Source organism: Mustela nivalis (assembly GCF_964662115.1).
Source record: "Mustela nivalis genome assembly, chromosome: 17".
NCBI classification, from domain to species: domain Eukaryota; kingdom Metazoa; phylum Chordata; class Mammalia; order Carnivora; family Mustelidae; genus Mustela; species Mustela nivalis.
Window position 1 is genome coordinate 52,410,089 of NC_139036.1, and position 26,489 is coordinate 52,436,577.

At 42.3% G+C, this 26,489-nt stretch overlaps 1 protein-coding gene across 1 annotated transcript; it reads left to right on the forward strand.

Moving 5' to 3' along the window:
- Nucleotides 1-1,089: 1,089 nt before the first annotated feature.
- KCNJ2 (potassium inwardly rectifying channel subfamily J member 2) lies at nt 1,090-11,650 on the forward strand. The gene is made up of 2 exons (XM_082708375.1): nt 1,090-1,279; nt 6,287-11,650. Exon 2 carries the CDS (start codon nt 6,501-6,503, stop codon nt 7,782-7,784), a length of 1,284 nt encoding a protein of 427 aa, XP_082564501.1. The 5' UTR covers nt 1,090-1,279; nt 6,287-6,500; the 3' UTR covers nt 7,785-11,650.
- Nucleotides 11,651-26,489: the final 14,839 nt, after the last annotated feature.

Below are 26,489 nucleotides of genomic sequence, written 5' to 3' on the forward strand. Positions count from 1 at the left end.
GAGCAAAGCTTCGTTATGACACCACAGTACTCAGAGGTGCACGCACTCACTCCATTTACACACAGACACACACACGGACACACGGACACACGGATCAATCTGCAAAGTTCCGGGATCCAGACGCGGTTAACACTGAAGCTGACATAGGGTTTTTTAAAGGGTCTGCATGCTCTTGCCTGGTTGCTGGGAATTGAGGCTGGGAGGCGCTGATGCGAGGGCAGAGCTGAGTGTCTGTAGGAGTTGCTGTTCCAGAAAATTCATTACTCTAATTGCTCTGATTTTAGATCAGTAGAGCGTGCCGGGCGGTGGTGGAGAAAGCGATTGAGGGCGGACAGTGCGAGAGGGAACGAGTCGTTCACCCTTCCGAGAAGTCTGGGCGCTTTGTAAGTAATTCACCAGCAGCCCGGAGCAGAAAGAGCCCAGCGGCTCTGCAGTTGCAACAGTTGTGCGCGTCTAAATTCCAGCCGGGTTCCGCGCGCCGGTCCCGGTCCCGGTCCCGGTCCCAGTCCCGGTCCCTTTCCCCGTTGGACTCGCGGCTCCTCCGCGCACCGCAGGTTCTGCGGGGAATTCGGGCGTGGGGGCGGGGTGGCGTGCGGGGGGCGCTGGGTGGGAGCGAGGGGAGAGGGAGCCGCGCCTGGGCTGCAAGGCAACCCTCCCCGCCTGCACACGTTTCGCCCGGCCCTGGCAAAGGAGCGCGCAAGGCACCGCCGCCCCCGAGCAGAGGGAAAGGGAAGTGTCGGGCTCGGAGAGGGCTAGGAAGCTTTGCCCAAGGCCACGCTGCAATTAGGCAGCCGCAAACGCCCGGCCGCGGAGCTTCCCACCTGCTGCTGCTGTCCCAGCTGGGGCGCCACCTCCTCCTCCCCGGCCGGGGCCGGACTTCCAGACCCGGCTCGGAGGGCGGAGGGGTGGGGTGGGGTGGGAGGGGGGGGGGGAGGAAGCGGCGGCAGGTTCTCCTCGCTGGCAGCGTCGCGGGACGCGGGTGTAGCATCGTCCCCTCCCCGCCGCGGTTCCCGGGGCCGGCCGTGCAGCCAGGGGCGCTGCGATTGGCTGGCCGGGGCCGCGGGGCGGAGCCAGGCGGGCCGGTATCTCAAAAGAGCCCAGGATATTGCAGAGCGCACTGGAGCCCTGGCCAGCGCGCAGCCTTCCCCGGCGCCGGCAAGCTGGGTCTTGGGGATTCTGGTTTGCTTTGGCTCACTCGCTTTTACAAACTACTGGATCTTACATGCCTCTGTACCCCCCACTTCCACTTCATGTCCCCATGCTCCTGCGCCAGCAACAGGTAAGGGCTGCTGTGTGTTTTCTTCCCTCCTTGTCTCCCGCTGCCTGGGTGTCCTGGGGAGTGGACTCGGGCCGCCCGCCGTCCCCAACCCTACCCTGCACCGCTGCTCCAGGGGTGCCCAGCTGTCACGCTGCTGTAGCGCTTCCCGACGCTGCGGAGTCCCAGATCATGTCTATAGAGTTTGTGTGCGCACCAGAACATCCCCAGAGCTAAAAATACTGAGACATGCTTGGAACAGTTGAGCAATAGGAACAGATTTCTCCGCAGCATCTGTTTGTGCTCATTACTTCCAATGCACCAGCTGTAGCGAGATACTGAGTTTGGAGACAAGGGCGAGGGAGCCTGTGTTCGATTCTTGCTCGAAGGAAGAAAAAAAAAAAAAAAAAAGGCGGGGGCTGGGGAGTGCTTCTAGAACACTGGTCTCAAACCTAGGCAGACTTGGGACTCAGCCCTAGTCTTGATCCTTCGCGTCTTTTTTTTTTTTTTTTTCCCTTTGTCATTGCTTCAAGTGTAGCGTCGAGTTCCAAACAGAGCGAGCGTCTCAAAGTTGCTTTGCTGGGGAAAGAGAGCGCGAGCCCGAGTTGGATTTGAGCCCGAAGCCCGCAAAACTTTCACATCCTATGGTACTCTCTCCTAAGCAACGTATTATTCTTAGTAATAATAGCATTAATTCCTAAGTTGAAGACAGCGTGGTTTCAGGAAAGCACAGTGGATTCTGCAAAAAGATTGCATCATAGCATAGACTCGTCATGACAATTGAAAAAAAAAAAAATCGAGATAGGAAATGGGCAGTTTAATGTCTGAGCCTGGATGAGTCTTACCAGTGCGATGGTAACTAGGATACTGCTGTGAATCCTGGGGGTTTTCATGGTCTTAGAACTTACCTGTTAGGAAACAGGGCATTGAAAACGTGTTTGGGGTATGCAAAGAATGCATATTGCCTTTTATCACTTGCTTTCTTTTCCCATTAATAATCAATACGCTGTTAGATTTCCCTCTCACTAACCAGTGCCCTAGGTCGGCTGTATATTACCTGTACACTTGTTAACATTTCCCAGCTCACTTACACCCCCCACCCCTAATGCTTTATTTATATTTGCCAATAGCTGGAAAAATCTCAAGGCTCAGGAGTAAGAGATGTTACTACAGGGATGGTGAGAGGGGTCAAAGTTGGGGTCAAGGTCATTTAACGTTACTTTTAACCCGTCTCCCTCCTGTTTTGCCTATACTTTCTTTAAACTTATTGGTATCCGTAGGAATATTTGTTCTAAACTCCTGTGAATTTAGCCTTTTTTTTTTTTTTTTTTTTGGCACACCATATTTCTACTCTCTTCTGATGCCCCAGGTGTAGCATCTCTGGGTAGCTGTAAAGTCCTTGTATAACTTCTCAGTAGCATGGAAGATTGGCCACATCTTTACCTGAACAGATAGACTGTTGCAGGGTTTCTTTTTGTTTTTGTTTTTGTTTTTTAAATCACCAGATACGTGTATTTCTCAGCATTCGCAAATGCTGAGTGATGGTCCGTGCACTGCTGAATATAGATTTTAAAGTGCTCATAGAGATAAATGCCGATCCTCTGCCCTTCCCTTCTTCCCCCTCCCCCTCCCCTCTGTTTACTGAGCTCCTAAGAGGTTGCTTTGCTAGCAGTTGTGCCCACATAGCAACATGTGCCCAGAGCACACTCAGGCTGGTCTATATGGCGTCAGCTGGGGAATAACTGCTCTGAACACTCATTAGCAGACCTCTGTCGCAGCCCAGCACACTTTCTTTTACAGTCCTTATTTGCAGTCCGCAAACACTCTCCCCCATTGCACACCATGACCATATTATGAGATACATTTATCCTCATGTATTTGTCATAATTATGTTTTTCTAGTTTCCTATTGGAGATATTTCCTATATGGGAAAAAAAATATTTAGATGCACTCGTTTATACAGTGTTATCTCCTTGACCTTGAATTGATCTATAGGACTCTCTCTCTTTAACATCTACCTAAGACTGAAATGGCTGAACTATTTTTTTCCATTGCTTATGCTTAATTTTGGCTCAGCCTATAAATAGTCTTAACATGAACAGCACCACATGTAGCCTCTCAATTTCCCAGAAATACTTTCTACCTCATGGGTGATAGCCTGGGTAAAATGATTATTTGTATCTATGAGATTTACATCGGGCCCTTGAATATTTTGGTGGAGAAGGGAATTTACACGTTGTCCGTCAAATCAGTTATGGTTTCTCCTGAATTGCACCCATCCAAGGAGTCGGATCACTTAGTGTTCTCATCTCCTTTCAATCAAATGCTTCTCAAAAGAACTCTTTTGAATATAGGCCTAAAATAAAGTTGCACAAAAGCCCTATTCTGAAGGAAAGTTTTTTTTTTTTTTTTTTTTTTTTAGTGAGAAAAAAGCAGGCAAGGAAATTTTCTGCTTGCCTAAAGCCACTTGGGCATGTGAGCAGGTCAGTAAGGAGAGCGTTCTTCTTCATGAACTATTAAGACAATCACCCCAGCAGACTGGCAGGTTCCAGATTTTTGCTATGTAGTCAGCTCCCCAAAACTCTGAAGACACGTAATGTGTGTGCACACATATACACACACAATCTGTTTTGGAGTGTATTTATTTGAAGTGACAGAAGCTTCCACTTTGCCAGAAATCCCCCCCCCCCCGTTTCCAGGCAGAATGGTAAAATTTCTAAATGATGCTTTGCATGTGGAACAAATTCTGTCATTAACAGTGGAAATAAGACAATAAGAGACATTCAATACAGGCTCTTTTCAAAGTTCTAAAGGCAGGAGGCTCTTGGTAGGGAACTGGTGTTGTGTGTTTTATGGAATTCAAACAAAAGTCCTGGGGTCACGATTTTTGGGAGGTCGTAATTCAGTCTTTAGATTTCATATGGTTGTTATGCTTTAATCTGGAAAGAGTGCAGAAATAAGTCAGAAGAAATTTGAAACTGTCTACTCACGGTCCCTAATGGTAACTCAGATGGAAGGGTTGTTTTGAATCATGAAAAGGGAATTTCTTGGGGTCAACTTATAAGATTCTGAAGTCATTCCGACCTCAGGATACAAGCACTATTTAAATGAGGCCTCCCTGCCTTCCCCTTTTTTTGGAGAGTACACCTGCATCTAGTGTTCTATTATTACATCTCTCAAGTTTTGCGCAGACATCCTCGGCAATTTCATATGAGCCCAATAATCTGAAATCACTGTTAAAAAAAATTCCTCCCATGTCCAGGATCTAGAACCCTGAGGGATAGGAATCTTATTTCTTTTGTCCAAGTACAAACTTCATAAGGAAGCAGACAAAACATTGAAGCAGGTGGAAGACTGGGAAGGCACAGTAACTTCTTTTTATAAAGTAATTCAAAGGCACTTTCAAATCGGGCATCATTTACGTGTCAAAAGCTGCCAAAATGTAACACACATTGCAATTTTCACAGATGACTAATCTCAGGAAAAATGTGTTGGGGCACATTCTTGCATAATAACTTGGATAGGGAGGGAGAAGTGAAAAGACTGTAACAAGGCATTTTCAAAGACAATGCACCTTACCCCTCTTTAAGGGGGTGTTGAGAAACGAGATAAATGATTTGCGTGATTTGTTTGCAGGTGGCTCTGCTGAAATTGGTTAACTACTTGATCTCAATGTGGTTTTGGGGGAGAACGAAAAAGTGGAGTCCTTGTTATCAGGGCTTCAGCAAATTTCTGCTCCTTTCCATCTGTTTCCCATCGTCCTCCTTTACTAGAGAAGATCGACTGGGTGGCTGGACGAGGGGAGAGTCACTGGTTTTTCGTTCTATGCTGTATTCATTTTGTTAATTTCTGTTTGATGCAGGGAAACACTTTGGACTTTATCTTAGACTTTTGTGAGTCCAGGAAAAAAAGTGAAAGAGGGGAAGTTGAAGTAAATAAATCGCTTTTCTCGGGGTTAGGATGAGGCTAGAGGAGAAAACTGAAAACTACTGTTTGTTCACATTCGGTAAAGGTGAGTGCCTTCTCCATGGGAACATAGAGCAGACAGCAGTGCTCGAAGTGAAAGTAAGCTGACTGACAATTATGATCCAGTCCCACAAAGTTGTCTCTGTTTGGGAAAACACAGAATTGGACCCACATGAAATGAGTTCCTGCCTTATCTCAGTTCGCTAAAGACCTGGTCCTTTGGCACAGAGGTGCTTACTTCCTAGCCTGTCATTACACATGGCAGTCCCATCTCTGGAGAATTTCAGGACTCATCGCTAGGCAACAGACTCGCTCTTTATCCCCCAGAGCAAACCTACGCCTTCAAGTCAGAATCACTTGCACTAACAGAGATGTTATCAGGCATTTCTGCAAAGTGGCTGCTTGTAGTGTGTGAGGTGATGAAACAAGCCCAAACAGTCTTCAGAAACTGGGACCGATTTCAGATCATTATAAGGGCTGTAGGCTCAGTTGTTTTTTTTTTTTTTTTTTTTTTTAAATTATCATTTCAACAAAATAGTCTTTGCCTTCTGATTTCCATCATGTCATCAAGGGCTCCGGTATTCTCCCATAATGCACCTGCACCTCAATTAATATTAGCATTCTGCATTGATATGAACTGTTCTCTAGACATGTTGAGTTCTCAAAGCCTTGTGACAAACCTTGGACTAAGCAAGTCTTTCTTCTGCTTAATAACTTGGGACCCTAGCAAGTAGGGGAAGCCAGAGAGAGAATAAGAGAGGTTTATCTGTAAAAATGGAATCTCCTAGATTGCTGGAAACAATAGGGGGAAAAGAACCCAAAATATTGATTGAAAGACTGTCCCAAACTATGAACTCTCCCATGTGTAATAACTTTATGCTTTTAAATGCATAAGAATATTTTTAGGGGATGAAGAAATGAAATACCTTATAATTTACTGCAGAGTATTTTTATCTGTATCTGGCTATATTTTGCTAGGAAATGTCATTACTTAGAGAGCAGGACCCATTAATAATGACTTCTTTTCTAAAGAATAATGTCTTTTTTTGTTGTTGTTGTTTTCAGGACATGCACTCTGGATGTCAGCTGAGTTACTGAGGTAGCTTTGCATGTCAGTAGACAGACCTTGGTAGACCCTCAAGGCTCCTGGAAACCCCCATCTCTCCTTCTTCTTTTTGTGTGTGTCCTCACTGAACATTCAAAACTGTTTCTCCAAAGGGTTTTGCAAAAACTCAGACTGTTTTCCAAAGCAGAAGCACTGGCGTCCACAGCAGAAGCGATGGGCAGTGTGCGAACCAACCGCTATAGCATTGTCTCTTCAGAAGAAGACGGAATGAAGTTGGCCACCATGGCGGTTGCAAATGGCTTTGGGAATGGGAAGAGCAAAGTCCACACCCGACAACAGTGCAGGAGCCGCTTTGTGAAGAAAGATGGCCACTGTAATGTTCAGTTCATCAATGTGGGGGAGAAGGGACAACGGTACCTTGCAGACATCTTTACCACATGCGTGGACATTCGCTGGCGGTGGATGCTGGTTATCTTCTGCCTGGCTTTCGTTCTCTCGTGGCTATTCTTTGGCTGTGTGTTTTGGTTGATAGCTCTGCTCCATGGGGATCTGGATGCGTCAAAAGAGAGCAAAGCTTGTGTGTCTGAGGTCAACAGCTTCACGGCTGCCTTCCTTTTCTCCATTGAGACCCAGACAACCATAGGCTATGGCTTCAGGTGTGTCACGGACGAGTGCCCGATTGCTGTCTTCATGGTGGTGTTCCAGTCCATTGTGGGCTGCATCATTGACGCCTTCATCATTGGCGCTGTCATGGCGAAGATGGCAAAGCCAAAGAAGAGAAACGAGACTTTGGTCTTCAGTCACAACGCTGTGATCGCCATGAGAGACGGCAAGCTGTGCTTGATGTGGCGGGTGGGCAACCTTCGGAAAAGCCACCTGGTGGAAGCTCACGTGAGAGCCCAGCTGCTCAAATCCAGAATTACTTCGGAGGGGGAGTACATCCCCCTGGATCAAATAGATATCAACGTTGGGTTTGACAGCGGAATTGACCGCATATTTCTGGTGTCTCCGATCACAATAGTCCATGAAATAGATGAAGACAGTCCTTTATATGATCTGAGTAAACAGGACATTGACAACGCAGACTTTGAAATTGTGGTCATTCTGGAAGGTATGGTGGAAGCCACCGCCATGACCACACAATGCCGGAGCTCCTATCTGGCAAATGAAATCCTCTGGGGCCACCGCTATGAGCCTGTACTCTTTGAGGAGAAGCACTATTACAAAGTAGACTATTCAAGGTTCCACAAGACTTATGAGGTGCCTAACACTCCTCTTTGTAGTGCCAGAGACTTAGCAGAAAAGAAATATATCCTCTCCAACGCTAATTCATTTTGCTATGAAAATGAAGTCGCCCTCACAAGCAAAGAGGAAGATGACAGTGACAATGGGGTTCCAGAAAGCACCAGTACGGACACACCCCCTGACATAGACCTTCACAACCAGGCAAGTGTCCCTCTAGAGCCCAGGCCCTTACGGCGAGAGTCGGAGATATGACTGCTTCCTTCTCTGGAATATTTACTTTAAAATAACAGTCTGTTGGTCAAAGGCCCAAAACAGTTACTCAGACGACGGTACTGGTGAAGAGGTGGGTCAAGGCGAGTGACCACAAGGGACCGAGGCTAGCACGATGGTTTCCAAGAAAGACTGTAAGCTCGGAGATGGACATAAAGCACTCATCATGCCTCCCCTCCCCACCCCTCCCCCCCTCCCCGTGACCCAATGGCACATACATGTTGTAGAATAAGTTATGGGGTTTTTATGTTTTGTTTTGTGTTTTTACAAAACTTGAACTTGCAGGCAAGCCTTGGTTGGGTATTTGACTAATCCAGAATGCTTCTCTTTAGGGAACAAGAATGTTTTTAATGGCATAACAAAGGCAAGACTCTGCCTTAATTTTTGAAAAGCTGCTAACTACATGAACACGAATTGTATTTTTGTTGCCGTGTAGTTTTTCTTTCGTGTAATTTAAAAGTCAGTGTTGAACTTTGTTGAAAGCTCATGATATGTGCTTCAAAGTGGCAAGTATTTGGCTATTAAGCTGCCAAAATGAGAGCCTGATTTTTTTGAGGCCAGTAATTTGTTTGCTAGAATTGATTTTTTTTTCTCTCTCTCTCTCTCTTTCTCTCTCTCTTTGGTTACATAAGGGCATTATGTAACACTAGCCAAATGGTAGCCTCTGGGTTTTGTTTTTTTTTGTTTTGTTTTGTTTTGGTTTGGTTTTTGGTTTTTTACTTCCATGATGTTAATGGGTTATCTCAAATTTTAAGTTAGACTACCTAAAATAAATACCAAAGATAATGCATATTTTTGCACAGTGGAGCTTAGACTAAAAAGAATAGAAAGCCCCATGGCTGCCTTGAAATCAAGAAACAATAACTTTGAACCTCAGCAAGACCTTGAACTACCCTCTCCTCTTTCACCTTACTCAGAAATAGAACATCATATGCACAGAGTCTAGTCAGTGTCCTGCTTTTCCGATTTCGCTCTTTCATGCAACTTGTTCATGATAGGGGAAGAAGAAATGTGAATTAAAATTCACACATATGCAATCAAAATACCTTCTCTTTCCTGCTTGCTAAGCCTGGCCAGGTCAACGCACAAGGTGAGAGAAGGTGATGTGCTCTTAGATTTTTTTGGATTTCCCCTTTCTGCACATTCCAAAATGTATTCTGTAAGACTTAGGTTGGAGTTAGCTGGTTCAAAATCTGAGCTACCCAACGTGAAAGACAGACAGGTTTAAACTCTTGTGACTGAATACATTGCCCCAACTGTCAGGATATTTCCAGTTTGATTTCCCCTTGGAGAAGATGCCACGCCTGGCCTCTAGGCTGGTTCTTCCAATCAGCCTGTCTGGAGCGGGTCCTCCCACATCTGGGAGGTTGCAGATGTCAGTGGGGGAGCCGGGGCAAGGTGTGGACCAACCACTTTGATGTAACACATCCGCTTAAGTATTCGGGAGGGAGAGGAAAGTGACTTTTTTTTTTTTTTCATGGTAGTGGGTAGGAATGAAAATGTCACAGTAATTTGGGGTCAACAAGAGCCATACAAAATATAACACAGCCACAGGTGGAGGAGATAATGATCTAAAAGGGTTATTTCTACTTTATGGATGCACATTTGAGATGGGATCGGAACTGACTCTTGTCACCTGTAGAGCCGAGTAGCAGGTTACTAAGGACACATTGTTTTCCAGAAGTCTGTCCTGCCTGGCTGCCTGACTAGATCGAAATATATATATAATTTTTTTTTCTTTTTCTTTTTCTTTTTTCTTTTTCCCCTGCTCTAACTCAATCATGGAACTCTTTTTTGGTTTAAAGTTCCTTATGTGTGAAATCTGGGGGTTGCTGACTTTTCTTTTTCATTGGAGTCTCGAAATCAACTCTCTTATGGTATTATATCCCTGTATGCCATTAAAAAACAGCTTGTTCTGGAATTCTGTATTTTGTAAGTCGAAGCGTGTGATGCTCTCTGGGTCTTACACAGCCATCTCTGAAATGCCTTGCTTGCAATAATAGGACAGTGTCTGCTGCTCTCAGCCCTCAAAGCCGATGGGTTTGAAGACTGTGGCGTTCTTTTCCTGGAAACCGAGACAGAGATGTCAAGCAAGTGGTTGCTCTTTTCAATGCAAATCTAGAGGAAGGTTAGGGAAGTTGTTCAGAGAGTTGGAGGAACTGGGATTGGGTGGACAAAAAGAATGGACAGATAAGGGAACGATTCGGCTGTTGAGGGCGAGAGATTACTGAGGGCTTCAGCTGCTGCTATTTCGATATTTTGCAAAGGAAAATAATCAAACCAAAGAGTATTCCGTGATACGTAAATTAAATGAAGATGTAGTGGAGCACGGGGGTGACCACGAAGAGGGCTCCTTCCAAACAGAGTGCTACCACTTCAAAAGACTTAAGAGAGTTGGAAGGGGGTGGTCTGGGGGCAGGAACGAGGGAGGGAAATCTTTCAACTTCTTTCTGAAAAACAGAAAAAAAAATCTAAAATTTCTGGTGCACAGGTTTGTTTTTGTTTTTGTTTTGTTTTTCCAAGAAAATTTTGCAGAAGCTATGTTTTTAAAGTGTACATTTTATAAAGTTTATCAGATATTTTCATATTTAAAGCCAATGTAAATAGAAGTCTGTAAAGGAAAAAAAAAATTGCCATAGAAAGTACAATTTCAGTGCAGCAATTTCAGAGAGCTAGTACCTCTATGCTACCGGTTAGCATGGTTTTAGCAAATATTTACCAGCCTTATAAGGTTCGTATTGCTATGTTCTGTTATTTATTTCAGCATGGACTGTTCCTTTGAAAGCTTTTTCTAGTTATTAGTATTTTAACAATTACAAGCTTTAAATGGCAATTTTTTTTGTGTTTTTTTGTTTTGTTTTGTTTTGTTTTTGTCAAGAGCCAAGACACAGGTAATGCACAATATTTTTTTGTTGCATTTTACCTTCAAAGCATTTGTCCTTATTGACTGGGTCTCCTTAATTAGTGCACATACATCATTAGAATGAAGTCAGAGGAGACTCGCCGTGAATATCTGGGGTCTGTTCCCAGCTCTGTGTTGCTGTGTTGCTTCTCTATTGCAAGCAAACTCCCCCACCTCCCCCCCGCTGTTTAATTTACTACTCCCTTTTAAAGATTTTTTGCTCGTATCTGGGTGGGCATTATATTTTTGGGAGGAGGCATAGATTCCTGGTTCTCCTATTTTTAAATAAAAGATAGACAAAGTGAATTCTATTTTGACTATTGAGAATGGAATAGTTTTCTAACCCTCTAAGAGTATACTTGAATCAGACATTGTAAGGATGTCAGTACAGCACTGTAGCCATTTCCAAATTCCTGGAGAAAGTCTGTTTTACCTTTTTAAAAAACAAAAACACAAAAAACACTATTCATGCATTATTTCTTCACTTTCCTTCTTCCCTGTGAACCCCCATCCCAAACCCTGACTGTCTATGTGAGGAGCTCTATCCCCCGAATCATGTTATCCATGCAAATGACAAAATGTCAGCTCGTGTTTTATAATAAGTCACTCGGGAAAGGCAAAGAGCTTGTTCTGGAAAACAGGGTGAGTTCTTTCTCACTCTGTTGTCTAATAATGTTAAGGCAAAAAATAAAAGTGTTGCATAGTCTCCTCCCGACTCCCGACTCCTGACTAGAATCTCTTTTCTAGTGACGTTGGGTTTCAGCTCTGGGCTCTGGTGCGTTGAACAGTCCTGGCCTTTGACAATCGTGATAGTTACTATTTTCCCGTTTGCCGTCTTTTTGTATCGAAAAGTCTTCCTATTGTACTGCACAAACCATGGATTGTACATATTTTTATATATTATGTCTTATTTTATTATTTCTAAATAAAAAATTAAAAAATTGAAGACACCCTGGTGCAGGCACCGGCGGGCCTCCTGTATGATTGCTGTAGCATCGCTGAGAAACAAAGCAAAGGTTGCCGAGCCACAGGGCAGAAAGGCTGAGCGTTGGGATGAATAGAGCCATAGAAATGGCCTCAACAGGGAGGGGTGGTGGGTGGCAGATTAGCTTAATCCAAGTTAGAGGAAGTCAAGCTCATATTTTGTTTTTGGACCAAACAGTCGTAGGTCGAGAGGATAGAAAACAAGTGAGAAAACAATACGGATGAAACAAGTTCTAATCTTTAGGTTGAGTCTCTGTTTAATGATAATAGTTTTCCATGGTGGAGCCTAAACTCTGTATGGGGTTCTGCCTTGTAGGTTATCTCAACCCTGCCCCCTCCAAGATTAGGATAATATTCTTCTTGTATTGTGCATTGGGAGTTGATGAAAATGTTTTGTAAAGGGCCAGATGGTAAACACCCTTGGCTCTGTGGAACAGAGGGCCTGTCTCCACTCTGCCCTTGAAGCGCAGAAGCAATCATTGATAACAGGAAAACAAATGTTGTCACTGTGTGTCAATAAAACTTTACTTGTAACTACAGGTGATGGGCCACGTGGGGCCCATGGCCTGTAATTTATCAACCCCTGGTATGGAGGAAACTGAGGCTCAGTTTAAAGCTAAGAGGCCATGGAGGTTGTATTCAAATTCAGGTCTTAACTGCCTCCACGCTTAGTGTAATTCACTAAAGTGCATATTGTTCCAGGACACCAAGTTACCATAGTCTCAGAGAAAATGCCCCTTCTTCTAGCAGATTTGGAATAACTTCACTGCTGTCACACGATTGGAAATCTTGAGAAAATCTGCATTCTGGAATATGGGTTGCTCCTTAATATTCTTTTCTTTAACAAATACTCATGTGGCACTTTCTGTGTTTCAAGCATGGTTCTTGAATTCTTTGTAAGGAGTAATTTCATCTTAACAGCAACTCTGTGGAGTAGTCAGTGGTATTATCCCCACTTAAGAAATGAGGAACCAGGACCAGAGAGGTGGAGTGCTTTGTGCAAGCACACACAGCAAGTAGGTATGAGAACCGAGAATTCTAACTGCGGCCATTGAGCACCTGGCTGGGCTTTTTGTCAGTACTCTCTGCTTTTTGTTTGGAGGCATTCTTGGTAAAAGTTTCACCATTTACCCTGGGGCCTTTCTGCTCCTTAGCTTTTATGTTCCTAAATGATGAAATTGCATTCTGTTTCTGCACATGGGACGCATGAGCCCAGGATTCCAACCTCCTTCAAAATCTTCTCCACCATTTCTCATCCAGTTCTTGGAGAGAGGGAACAACTCACAGAGGGTACACTAAGGGCACTGGTGGTGGAGTTTGGGTAAATTTCAAACTTCAGATTAATTTCAGTTAACTAGGAATTGCTTAGTCCTGACTCCAGGCGAAACCACAAAGCCCTGTTACTAAGCCAGTTGCAGTCACCCAGCACATCACACACTTCTGCTCTCTTCCCACTGTAGGGAGCCAAAGGTGTAACCTGAGCTTCTTGGTGACTGATCCCATGGAGCAAGATAATGGTACCTCCGGGCAGAGAGCTGAATGCGATATGGGCCTCACCTCTCCTTTGTAAAAATTTTTATTACATATATGTGCAAAAAGAAAAGACAGAGGTGGGATCTGGGTCTTTCTGAGAAGCTTAGGTTTCTTTTCAGCGACAAACAAAAACCTCCAAATGCTGGCCTTCTGAAGCAGTAGCAGCCCAGATCACACTTGCAAAGAAGAAAACAAATTTCCCTGTAGAAATTTCCATCTTAGAGCTGGCAGAACGGATTAAGTCAATCAGATTTCCTTCCCCAATTTAAATAAATTGGTGCGTAAATAAAGGAAGGCTAGCTCTACCGACTTTAAGTAAAGAACCGAGTCCGTGATCGTATTTCAAGAACCTAGAGCCTTTTTTATTTATTTATTTTTTTTTCCCAAACAGTTCGGGTTAAGGGTTCTCGTGAGCTGATGATTTGAGCCACTACATGAGGACTACTATCATGACTTCAAAAATTGCCTGATTACAAGGTGATACCCACAAGGCACCAGCACAATCCTATCACTGCTTCCAGAATAGGGTGACCACCTGTCCTGGTTTGCCCGGGAGAGAGGGGTTTCCCCAGACCTAGGGCTCACCGTGCTAACACTGGGAACGTGCTGGACAAACCGGGATGAGTCAGTCCCCTGGTTTGGAAGCTAGAGGAGTGGAGTGTTGGGGAAGGAAAGGAGAGATGCGGTTAAGAAGAACATGAACGGGGAGGAGTTCAAAATCCAACACAGGAGTGTTATTAACTCATAAGAATAATAATGATGAATAATTACCTCTAAGTGTCTTTCTCCAAATAACTGGAAGTTGTTGCCTCAAGGGCATCCGTTGTTTTGGAGGAATGGTTTTCTAAAATATTACATAATTCTCAGAGTTATTTCATGTTTTCTTGTGGCACACGAGCTAATGGGTGCTGCTCTGCTTATTGCAATGTGTCTGTAAATTTTGTCCGTGAAATCATCAACTGCTGTTTCGTCCATCGCCAGAGTCCCCTCGCAGGTCATTTAGGTCTTTGCTTCCCATCTGCTGTGCCCAGGAAATAAGATAATCCATTCTAAGGACTATATGACGAACATCAGAATGCCAGCCGGGCAAATCAGGAAAGGCACAGATGAGACATTCAAAGTATGGCTTTAATGGAGGGACTGTAGGGTGACTGCACTCATTTTCAGAGCTTATTGTTGTTGTTGGGTTTTGGGGGGTTTTTTGTTTGTTTTTTAAATTTCAGGTTTCAGTTTATATGCTCAGAGGTTGGGGCCGGGAAGGGGTTTGGGTTCTAGAAAAATCCTATTCAACTTGACCAGATAGTTATTGAAGAATTACGATACACTGTGGGTTATTCAGAGTTTTCTCCATGGACTTGGTCTTATGTAGATCATAGTTTAGAAAATGAGCCGTGCTGATGGATATTCGTTTCTGTCTGGCAGCTGAGAAAAGCAGTTGAGTTTCAGATATAAGAAATTTATGTATAATAACAATAGCTCCCAGTTGAGTACTTGCATTAGGCACTACACAAAGATAGAATTCTTACCCTCCATCTGCAGGAATCCTCACTTCATTAAGTATTTTTTTCAGGGATGTTGCCATGGAGTCAAATATTTTTGCAACACCTTACTGGGACTTGCTTATTGGTTTTGCAAAAATTTTGCTCCCAAGGATGCTGTTCTTCTGCTTCAGCCTGAATGACCCCTCTGACCCCAGTCTCTGCTAAGATTAGGTCTTCGGAATCACACTTCCCCTATCCTGACACGTGGGCAGAAAAACATCCCTTGGGCAAGTGTCTGGGTTCACTCCTGGTTAACAGAGAAATGAACCAAATCTCACAGGGTAAGAGCTTTATTTGGTTTTTGTTTTTCAAATTTTGCTAATACATTTCCACACCTAAGGCCCCAGTGAAGCGATTTTTTTCTTTGATCCTGCAGAATGTTCCCCTAACTAGGGTATCAGAGTTTCTTTTAAAATCTATAAATAGCTGCATTAGGGGTTTAGACACAGACCCGTACCAACAGATTATTTACCAATAGGGAAATGCCAAGTGAGTACGCATCCCGGAACAAAATACTCTTGGCAAATGTGGTCTCCGATGGCAGCCATTCATGCAAAAACGAGGGAAAGTCGAATCAGCCATTCAGAGATGTTCTTCGCTTGTGTCGGAAGCTCTTTGGGTGGCCATAAGATCAACAGCACTCCTCCCTGCCTTTTCCAGAAGCAGCCAAAAGTTGCAGCCTGCATGTTTCAGGCACATTCTGTCAATGAGGCAGCTGAATAAGATGCCCCAGCGTTGCCATAGAAACCACAAGAAGCCTCGAGACACCTTCTCCTGCATCCTCTTTAATTTCATCTGAGTGACTTGATTCAAGAACCAAAAATAAAAAGTGCACAAGGATGTCATTATTTAAAAAGCTGTTTTCGATGATAAATACAGTATGTACTTGAGCCTCAGCCTGCTGCTCGCTCCTCCCTTCTATTTCGAGACATTTGAACTCTTCAGAACGGGAGTCTTCATTTAAGGTTTAATGGAAGTGAGCCCAGGTTTGCCAAGATAAGGGGATGAGGCTCCCTGCTGCATTTCTACCTTTTCCCAGCTCATACTTGACATCTGAATGTGAAGTTTTTTTTGAAAGAGGGTCCATTTCTAGTGTCTGTTCATTTGGTATTAGCCCCCCTGGACTCACCAGGGCCTACTGAAATCTCTCTGCCTTCAGGCACTCCCTGGTATAAAACATTCCATAGGTTTAGGATCATTGTGTAGGTTAACAACAACACCAAAAAAACAAAAACAAAAATAAAAACAACAACAAAAAAAACTGGTTGGGAATGTGCCAGCAAAGCATTCAGCGGAAAAGCCAGCTAACAGAATTCTTCTTCTTCTTCTTCATCTACTTCCCTTTTTTTTCCCCCCCCCAATCCTGTTGCTACTTGCAGTACAAGCTCCTTTCACAATGCAGAGGAGAAGGAGGGAGACACACAGAGCTCAGCAGCAGTCCTATTGTAATATTTCCCTAGGAGAAAGGGTGGGTACAACAGTGACGGTCCCTGTTTTTCACCCTTCTGATGGGCTAATGGATCAGAAGAGAAGCTTACCTCTTCTCCCTCCTCTTCTGTTCTGGAAACAAGACCAACCCGCTGGCTTGATTTGAAAAGCGTTGCCATTTCCTGGTAGTGATTTGCATGAGCTGGTGTGCGATATGGAATATACTCAAAAAGGAAAATGCACAAGGTACAAGGTGTGTCGGATAAGCAAGAATACGACGTTCCTTGTGGTCTGTGCATGTGCCTATGAATACGTTCTCTTGGTTGGGAGGACTGGGTACACCCGTTCACCATGTTGCAGAGTGTGTGGGTCCGACACTGAGGTTCTCTGCAAGGCAAATGATTCCTTCCTGTGGATAAAATATGAAAGAATCTCCCTGTTTGGGAGATGGCAGCCTGCAGGGGAAAACTGGCTGGTTCAACTGGTGCCATCAGTAAAACCAAGTTGGCTGGGTTGCTAATGCTGGAACAAGCGACATGCTTGCAAAACACATGGAGCTGAAGAACTGGCTTGCCAATCTAAGGTTGGAAATGTTTACTTTAACGAACCTGGAATTCTCAGACCTTTGTACCTAGAGGTACGTAACAACTACTCAGAGGAGGTTATTACTCTGTCCATCTTAGTTATTATACAAGATAAAAAGAAATCTGAGCAGTTGCAAAGTTGCCCGTTGCTAGCCAGGAGGGTCTTACTAATCCCATGGCTGTTTTGATCAGCATTTTCCTGGGTTTTAGGGGGTTTAAAAAACAAAAACAAAAACAGGGCACTCCTCGTGAAGGGGGCAGGCGGAAAAGATAAAAGTCCTTATTGAGATAGGACCTGCAAGATGTTTTTTTGTTTTGTTTTGTTTTTCTTTTTTTCCTGTGTTGAAAACCCTTACTCAACCTCCCATATGAAATTTTCTGCAGAGCCCACATTGCTTAATAATGGATTTTTAAATCATTTTGGAAAGACTCAAAGAGGAATTGAATTCTAGTTGTGGGTCGATGTGGGGAAAACAAAACCCAAATCAAACCAACACCAGCAAGGACAACTAAAAACCAGAAAGGGTCCATCTGAACTCAGAGCCAAGCAGATATTTAAAGCTGTGTTTGAAGAACCTCTGAATGGGTATGACCTGCCTCTGGGTACAAAGGTCTGGGAATTCTAGATTTTAGAATCCAGTTACTTTTGACTTTCGAGCCTTGGTTTGCTCGTTAGGAAGTAAGAACAAAAACAGAATCTTGTGAGATTTTAAAAGGAGATAGTGTTTGTAGGAGTGTTTTATGATTGAAAGTACTGTATGTGTTAGTTTTATATTTGTAGTAACCATTTTTTAAATTTCCTAATATAGATCATCTTTTCCCCAAATACAAAACATTTGTCCATCACCCCTCTCCATTCCCCCCTCCTCAAAAAAAAAAAAAAAAAAAGAGAGAGAAAGAAAAAAGGAAAGAAAAATTAAAAAAGAGAAAGAAAGAGAAAATTGCCCTTTCTCATTTTGGAAACATTCACCATCTAGCACCTAGAACTATGATGTATGTTGGAGATTCAAAAGTACTCTTTTCAAAGAGCTTGCCGCGGGGTGAGGGGAATGAGACCAACAATCACAGTAAACTAATTTTAGATTTCTATATTTGTGCTCTGACTTTAACACTCAAGTCAAAAAGACCTCCACTATAGTGTCTTTGCAAGAGATGTAAGCCTACTCTTCCCCACCCTTGCCGAGAAAATCTATGGCATTACCTGTCATGTTATATTATATGGACTAAATGCCTATGTGGTTTTTGGTGGTTTTTTTTTTTTTTTTTTTTTGTACCGGAGTTTATAAGGTTGGAGTTTATGCACCTGGACCCTGGCACTACGTGAAGGAAAGGCGTTGTTCTTGGCAAAATGCTCAGTAACAAACCTATCAGATTACAGAGTGGATTTCCTTTATCTTGGGGCATTGGATTCTATTCAGGGGGCAAGAAGAATAGGATTTCACAACTTGTTAAGACATGCTAGCTATTTCTTCTTCTCGTTCTTTCTGAGGGAAGAGTGTAGTCTCCTGGCATATCTTCTAGTAGGGTCAATGCCCAAACAAGGAATGCGTTAGGTACCCCAGATGGGTTCTGCTGAAGAAAATGGCTTCAGCTGGCCAAAAACACAGCTGCTTTCCAAGTACAAGAAGCTGGAGCTGATCTAGGGTGACCTTGCTCTGTCACCAGGGATTGGTGATGTTTCTATCAGGGTTGGTTGTAGGAGAAAGGCACTCCTCTCTGCCATCTCCGTGTCTGAAGCAATTTCCCCTCATCAGATTCCAAAGGATTCCTTCTCTATCACTTCCTTACAGATTTTTTTTTTTTTTCCCCTCTCACTGCTTTCATCAAATCATTTGGCAAGCCAAATCACTACATTTTCATGTCACTGAAATCTTTCTGGAAAATCTGCTAGAAGGAACCATTGTTTTTCCTTTGACAAATTATTTTAAAAGGAAAGCAGTATTCCTGACAAGGAGTTTAGTTTGGAAGGAGCTCATTTTGCCCATCATCCACACCCTACCACGTGCACACACACGCACCAGCACCCACGTGCGCCCACCTACGTGTGTGTGAATAAGACAGAACGTACTTCACTGTCTCCATTTACTCCCAGAGTCCTACTTCTAAGGAGTCTCTCTTGTGATATTGGTAAGACCAACGAAGAAGTCCAGCCCAGAGATGGTGCAAACATCCCATAATCCAGATCATTTAACCCGAGTCTCACTTTTTTGCTTTATAATTTATTTACAATTTCCATAACTTTCCAGTGAAAAGATACCATTGTTTGAGGTCTTATGCAAGATTGTTGAGTTGAACACATGGCTCATTTTCCCCATTCTTTTTTTTCTTTGTTTTATAATACATGCATTAATTTATAAAATATCACCTGGATGCCACTTTTGCCAAAATCCATAGGCTTTTGGATATGTAGCATTATAATGTATTTAAAAATTTCTGAATAGTTTGCAATGACTCAAAGATTATCAAAAACAATCTTTGAAAATATCCAGTTGACTATTTTTTTGTATTGTTTTATTCTTGTGGAATAAATTATATTATATAATAAATTATATTATCCTTTTGTTTTTAATTTCTAATTTTACTGAACCGTGATCAGAAAACATGTAATATATTATTTTCTTTCAAATATGACGATCAATTTTTGTAAATGTGCCATGGCTATTTGAAATTAAACTATATCTATACTTTGTGAGGTACACATTCTATGCATTTATCTGCCTGTTAATTGTATCATTCTATAATTCAAGTATCATATAATTCAAATATTCCATACTTTTAAATATGTTCATCTGCGTAATCTCTTGATTACTGAGATAAGTGTGTTTAAGTCTCTATGATGATGAAATAATTCCATTTCTAGTTTTTTTTTTTTTTTAAGATTTATTTATTTGAGAGAGAGTGCGTGCACTCACGTACTGGGGAGAGGAGGAGAGGGAAAGAATCTTCAAGTAGACTCATCTGCTGAGTGTTGAACCCAACTCGGGGCTCTCAGGACCCATGAGATCATGACCTAAGCTGAAACCAAGAGCTGGTCACTTAACCAACTGAGCCACCCAGGCACCCCATTACTAGTATTTCAAATGGCACTTGCTTCCTGTATGTCTCAGTGAAATATTGTTAGGTATATTCACATTAATAAGTGTTCAATCTTATTGGAGGATTGTCACTTTATCAAATAAAATAATCCTCTCTTTTGCTATGAATTATTTTTTTTGTCAGACAGTAATATGGCAATGCTGTTTTAGGGGTGTGTGTGTGTGTGTGTGTGTGTGTGTGTGTGCGGCTTCCTTTCTTCTTTCTTTCTTTCTTCCTTCCTTTCCTTCCTTCCTCTTTCTTTCTTTCTTTCTTTCTTTCTTTCTTTCTTTCTTTCTTTCTTTCTTCCTTGTGTGTATTTACCCAGTATATGTTTTTTCCTCCCTGTATTCTGTAATTCGATATAATTACATCTTTCTATGTCATTTTTTATATGTTTGATTTTTATACCAAATTTGAGAATATTTATCATTATTATGAATACTCATGTTTTCTATCTTCCTTGCGACTTCTCTCTTTCTTTCCTGCCCTTTACTATATAGATGTCTTTGTCTTCACTTTTGCTTTTGTTGATCTGGTTCTTTTATTTTAGTGGTTGTCCTTGTATATTTGATAGTTGTATTTAAACAAGCCATTCCAAGAATGCTTAGGACTGGTTCGCATGTAAAACAATTTTTCCAATAAGACAAAAACTTAACATGCCTTTACCTCTCTTCCCTTTCCTCATAGGCCTGTGCTTGGCATTTCTGCACCCTATTGTACATGGTACAAATTAGAGCCGAATGCATTTTCTTGGACTTTATTTTAAATTTGATGCAAGTTCATTATGCTCTTTTCATGAAGACGAACCAGACATTACAGTGATTCAAGCAGAATACAATTTTTACTATGTCAACAGAGGAATCTGGATTAAGTTGTAAATTCCAGGAAATAGGTCAAGTTGTGAATTTGATATTGAGCACAGCTGCCTTTCACAGTTTGCTCTTGAGAGCCCACAATAGTTTACCTTTCACCCAACATTGTGTGTGGTAAAGGACCACTGGTATTTAAACAGATCTTCTGAGTCATCCTGAGGCATGGAAGTTTGAGGACTCCTGCACTGGACTTAACATAGCTGAGCTCCACCCCAGAGTTTCTAAGTCAGTAGGCTTGGTGTGAGGCCCCAATATTTGCATTTCTAACAAGTTCTTAAGTGGTGCCCAATATATTGGCCCAAGGGCTCCCCAGGGGGCACAACTGCTCTAGCTCAATAAATTCTTAGCAGGAGCTCTGGGTACTTATCTTGCCTGTAACAGACTAGCTCTACCACCTTGGAACATTCACCCTTTCAAGAATCCTGTTTCCTCAAGGAGAAAGGGGCAGAGGAAGAACCAGATAGTCCCTAAGGTCCAGCTAACTCTAGTTTTGCTTCCCATCCCCCCATAGAGACACTATAATTTATTTTCTATTTCATTTAGTAAGAGAGGACACCACATTCATGCATTTATCAGTGATGTTGAGATAGTTACAACAAAATTATTGTTTTTAGTATTTACACACTGGTAGAAATTCCATAAACAAAGATGCAACAGATTTGTTAGAAGCAAAAACAAGAAACGAAAAACCCAAAACAAAACAAATGACCCCAGTAACAACTAGGGAAGTAAAGTTCCAACAGACTAGAGTAGCTTACATAAGTAATGCCATTAATATTTATATGTTTAACTAGCGGGCCAAAAATATGCTTCTGTGTACATGTTGTTAGGAACCAAATTAAAGGAAAACAGTCAAAATAAGATAAATGGCTTAAGAAATCTGTAAAGTGCTCTTTGTCATCTGAAGGTGAAGGAAAATACCTCAATTCAGGGAGCCTGGTTAAAACACAGAGAAGACTTTGAGAATAAGGAGTTTTTTTGGATAAACCAAAATGATGGTTATGTTTTGAGTAGAGATAGTAGTGAGGACATCCCAAGCAGAGGGCTCGCTCACTGCAAACACACACAGAGACTATGGGAAACCTAAGGCATATCTTGCTAACCACAAGAGACCCATTTCGTCTAGGGCCAGAATTTTTCTCCCCAGGAATGTTGGACAATGTCTAGAGACATTTTTAGTTGTCACAAGTTGGGGAGGTTGATACTGGCATCTTAGTGGGTGGAGGACGGACTTGCTGCTCAACATTCTACAATGAACAGAACAGGCCCCCACAACAAAGAATTGTCCAGTCCAGTATGTCCATAGGGTCAAAGTTGAGAAGCCTGGGTCTAGGGTGTAGCTTCTCTAAGACATTAATGGGGAATACGATTGGAAAGTAGCTGAAGAGTTTTAAGTAATTTTATTTGAAACAAAGTTGTAAATGACCACGGAATTTTTCGGAGTAAGAGAATGGTGTAGCTGTAGTGTCTTTTAGGAAGATGAAATGTCAAATACATAGAGTTGACTGGAGGAGTAAGGGGTGAAGACAGGAGCTGGTTAAAAGCCAACAGCAATATTTTGATGACAGGTAATAAGTGCTTGAACTTGAGAACAGAAAAGAAGTGGTCCATTCCAGAGACTCCACAGAAGAAGAATGTACATGATTGGGGAACTGTTTAAATCACAGGAGAGAGGAAGGTGGCAGGAAGAATCAAAGGTTGGTCACAGCATGGCTGAATTAGGAAAGGGAAGTCAGGAGAGAGGGCTGGTTGGATGAGGGGGAAGACCCACTGAGTCTGTAGTGTAGGCAGGACATTGACAGACGGACACATCACACAGACTGCTAGAACACAGACAGAATCAGAGGAACACTCCTGTCTACATTCCTAAACCCTTCAGTTGAGTAGAACCAAGGTACCACCCTGTTCACCACAATGAAATCTTCTCAGTCTTCGGTGGCAAGGGGCATGGGCTTGGCTTTCCAGCAATCCCCCTTAGAGAGGACCTCTCCTCAGGTCTCAGCCCAGCAGGGTATGATGGGAGTGCCCTGAACATTTCCCAGTAGTCAAGGAAAGTAATGGTTTTTGTTTACTAGAGGTTGTGTCTGCTTCTGTGTGCATTGTCCATGATTTCAGGGCTGTAAATTTGCAAGTCACATTTGTTTTCTGGGCATGAGTTCACATTTATGTAAATCATCTTCACATGCTGCTGCAAATCCACTCAAGTCGACATTCAGCACATCCCAACATGTACATTTGAGAGGTTTCCATGAATTACATTCTTTGTTCTAATCCTGCATTGACTCATTCCTATGTACTTGCCATCATTCCTGCTGCAACTTGACCCACGGTGCTTTGTTAGCCTTATTATGTATGTCTTACTTTGCAGTGGGCAAAGATGCTCTCTCCCTCCTCCTCTGATGGCATGAGTGAAAGTAGAGGAGGCCAGGAATTAATCACTGCCCACAGCTGATGTACACAGCAGCCAGAAACAGGCATTTTGATGTATTCATTAGATGGAAGCATGGCCAGTTTAATTCGTTCTGACTTATGCAAGGCACATTTGTTTCCACTTCAGGATTTCCTCATGCTCCCAGCTCTGTAGAATCACGTGATGCTAGTATCTACCTATGCTGTGTATTCCACCCGTATTTTTGCCATGCAATTTGAGTGTATGATATAAAGAGTAAACATGATGTAGGGCAATGATCTCTAGTCAATTACGACATATCTTTCTATCCATATCCCATGAGCTTTCTATTAACTGGTGTGTCAGGGGGCTGTCCCAGTGGCAGGAGTAGATATATATATTTTATGCATTTTATCAACTGGGCTGGATTCAGTACCTAAGCTCCTGGAACTACTCATCTCCACGTCCATTAGTCAAACTCACCGAGATGATAAACATAGACTAGGATGATACACCATGAAACCTGCTGAAACATTGACTTCCTACATAGGAGGGGGCAACGGGAAGGTTCTTCCTTCCAGTTTACCACCTTCTACATGCCACCAAAGAAACATCTTCTAGGCAGACAAATTGGTCAGCGCCATTGATCTGCCATACTTGGCTTGGACACTTTTGCCAGGAGACGCATCAATCTCTCACTGACCAGGATCCTAAGATACTTACGTCTTCCCAGGCTTCATCTCCTCATCATTGGGGAACCTAGCTCCTGGATATTTTTGCCCAGCTGGCAAGCCATGATTCCCTTCCTTGGCACTTCTATGTTTTTTTTTTTCCATAGAAACTATAATATTTACATTCCCAAAGATCTGTAGCAATCCTCTACAAATGCTTTCGAAGTCAAAAGTATCATAGCAGGTGACTTCAAAGAGAGAAAAAGAAGAGTTTAACCAATCTCACAATTCTGTATAACTAGTCCTATTTCTCTGGCTACTTTAAGCTGAAGTTTGTATGAAAATCCCGAGTTTGAAGAAGATAAAGAACGATAAAAAATGAAGAGTGGGATCATTAAAAAAAAAATAAGAAAAAAAACTTACAAAATACAATTTCTTGAAAAGCTATAGAATGGATTGACGTTTCTTGTCTAAAGGATTTAGATGGATCAATCCATATTTTATTTAATCGTCGGAACTTCCAGGCAGACAAACTGATCCCTGGGGGCTCTGGAAGGGACTTGCCGAACAGTATTTGGGAAAAAAGTAGTTCCTTAGGGGCCTGGGAAGGAGAAAATACCTTTACAAATTCTCCTTTATTCCCCATAAGACCTAAGTCATATTCTTTCTTCCTTCTTGTTTTACCAATCTGGAACAATTTTGGGGAACTATCTTCAGACTCTACACCTTCCACAACAATGATATAATTTTATAGAAATGAAATGCAGAGTATGGCATTAATACTATCTCTATTCCCAGCAAGTGTTTCCTATCCCCAAGAGCTCTCCTATTTGGATTCTGTCAGAAATGATCACTAGGACTGGGTTGGGTACAGATGCCAATCACTACCTAAAAACGCTTCTAGTCCAGCTGCTCCTGGAGAGAACTGCCTGGGTTCTCCCACTTTTAGCTCTTGATGCCTCCCCACACAGGCACACACCTGTGTTATCATCTTCCCCTGATCCTTCAACAGTTCTGTCCCATTCTTCCCTAGGACAACCTTGGATGAAAAAAAACTCTACTTATGGCTGAAAAAGCTCTACTCACATTTTCTACCCACACATTGGGACAGGGATTTATTAATTCTATAGATTTAGTGAACTTCTTGGGGTTTCGACCAACCCCTTGGTTCTGTGTCACTTAGGAGCCATCATTAGTATACAATTTACTGTTAGAACTTTAAATCAATTCCTAAACTACCTACATTAATCCAGAAACTATTGGGAGGAAAAAGTCCTTTGGGTCACGAGTGCAAGCCCTATGAGTAAGATCCAGGCCTCTGTTAATTAAACCGAATGACACTCCGCTGTCTGGTGTGTCACCCTTCACGGTGTCCCAGGGTAAAGATCTGCCTTAGCTAACAGCCTCCATCTCCTATAGTCATCAGACAATGATTTAGTGTAAGTGGCCAAAGATAAATATTTTTAATGGCAAGGAAAATTAGCCCTCAAGGCCACTGACCTGGTATTTGGCAAACTTGTTGTTAACTTTAGGTCTTCCTTTTAAAGAATTACAGGAAAGCTTAAATTGTTCTGGATCATTCTGGACCACCTTTGAAACTTGTGAAAACTTTTTATAAAAACACACTGCTTTGAAAAGGGCCACAATAATCCTGGAAAAGCATGGTCAATAAGATGCTTCTGAGGTTGGGGGAGTCCTGACTTTTTTCTCTTTGTCAAAGAGTAAAATCCCTGAGAAGTGAATCATTTGGGCGCTTTTATAAAAACAACTTCACAAATAATGACGTCGGAGATGAAGCTGTGTTCTGGAAATTCTGCTCTGAAGTCACGTATGTGCTGGGTCAAACTATCATTGTTGCTCACATTTAGGTGATTTTGAAATATGAGACAAGATCATGAAAAAGGAATCAGAAATTACTGCTTTCGTGGACTGCTTCACCTTTATTTCTCACACTGTTTCCCCCCAAAATAATTTTGTATACACGGCCAAAAATGTTAGGTGACTGCTCAGGTAGATGTAGATCCGAACAAAACAAACCAAAATAATTTTTACTGAATTGGTTTGTAATTGGAATGAGATTTGTCTTTGCTTGTGTTGTATTTAATAAAATAACTTTTTAAAACATAAGACCAATAAAGAAGAAAAAATCCATAAGACCAACAACAATAATAAAGATGACTTTGCTGGGCGCCTGGGTGACTCAGTGGGTTAAAGCCTCTGCCTTCGTTGGCTCAGGTCATGATCCCACGGTCCTGGGATGGAGCCCCCCACCCAGCTCTCTGCTCAGCAGGGAGCCTGCTTCCCCCTTTCTCTCTGCCTGCCTCTCTGCCTACTTGTGATCTCTATCTCTGTCAAAAAATAATAATAATAAAAAAAGATGACTTTGCTATGTGCTACACACTATTACAAGCACTTGACATACAGTATGATCTCATTTAATCCTTAACAGACTGGTATTACCACTGTCATTTTTTGCATTATTGAAGAGATTTTGAGAAACTTGCTCAAAATTAAATTGTCCTAAGGTGAGCCAGGATTTTAACTCAGGTCTCTCTGAGTCTGATCAATACTAATTACAACTTTACACTGTGCTGGACGTCTGTTGATCCAGATTTATCCTTTTTTTAACGTGCTGTGAATCACTGATCTTCCTGGTTTTTGTTGTTTTGTTTTGTTTTATTTTGTTTTGTTTTGTTTGTTTGTTTTGT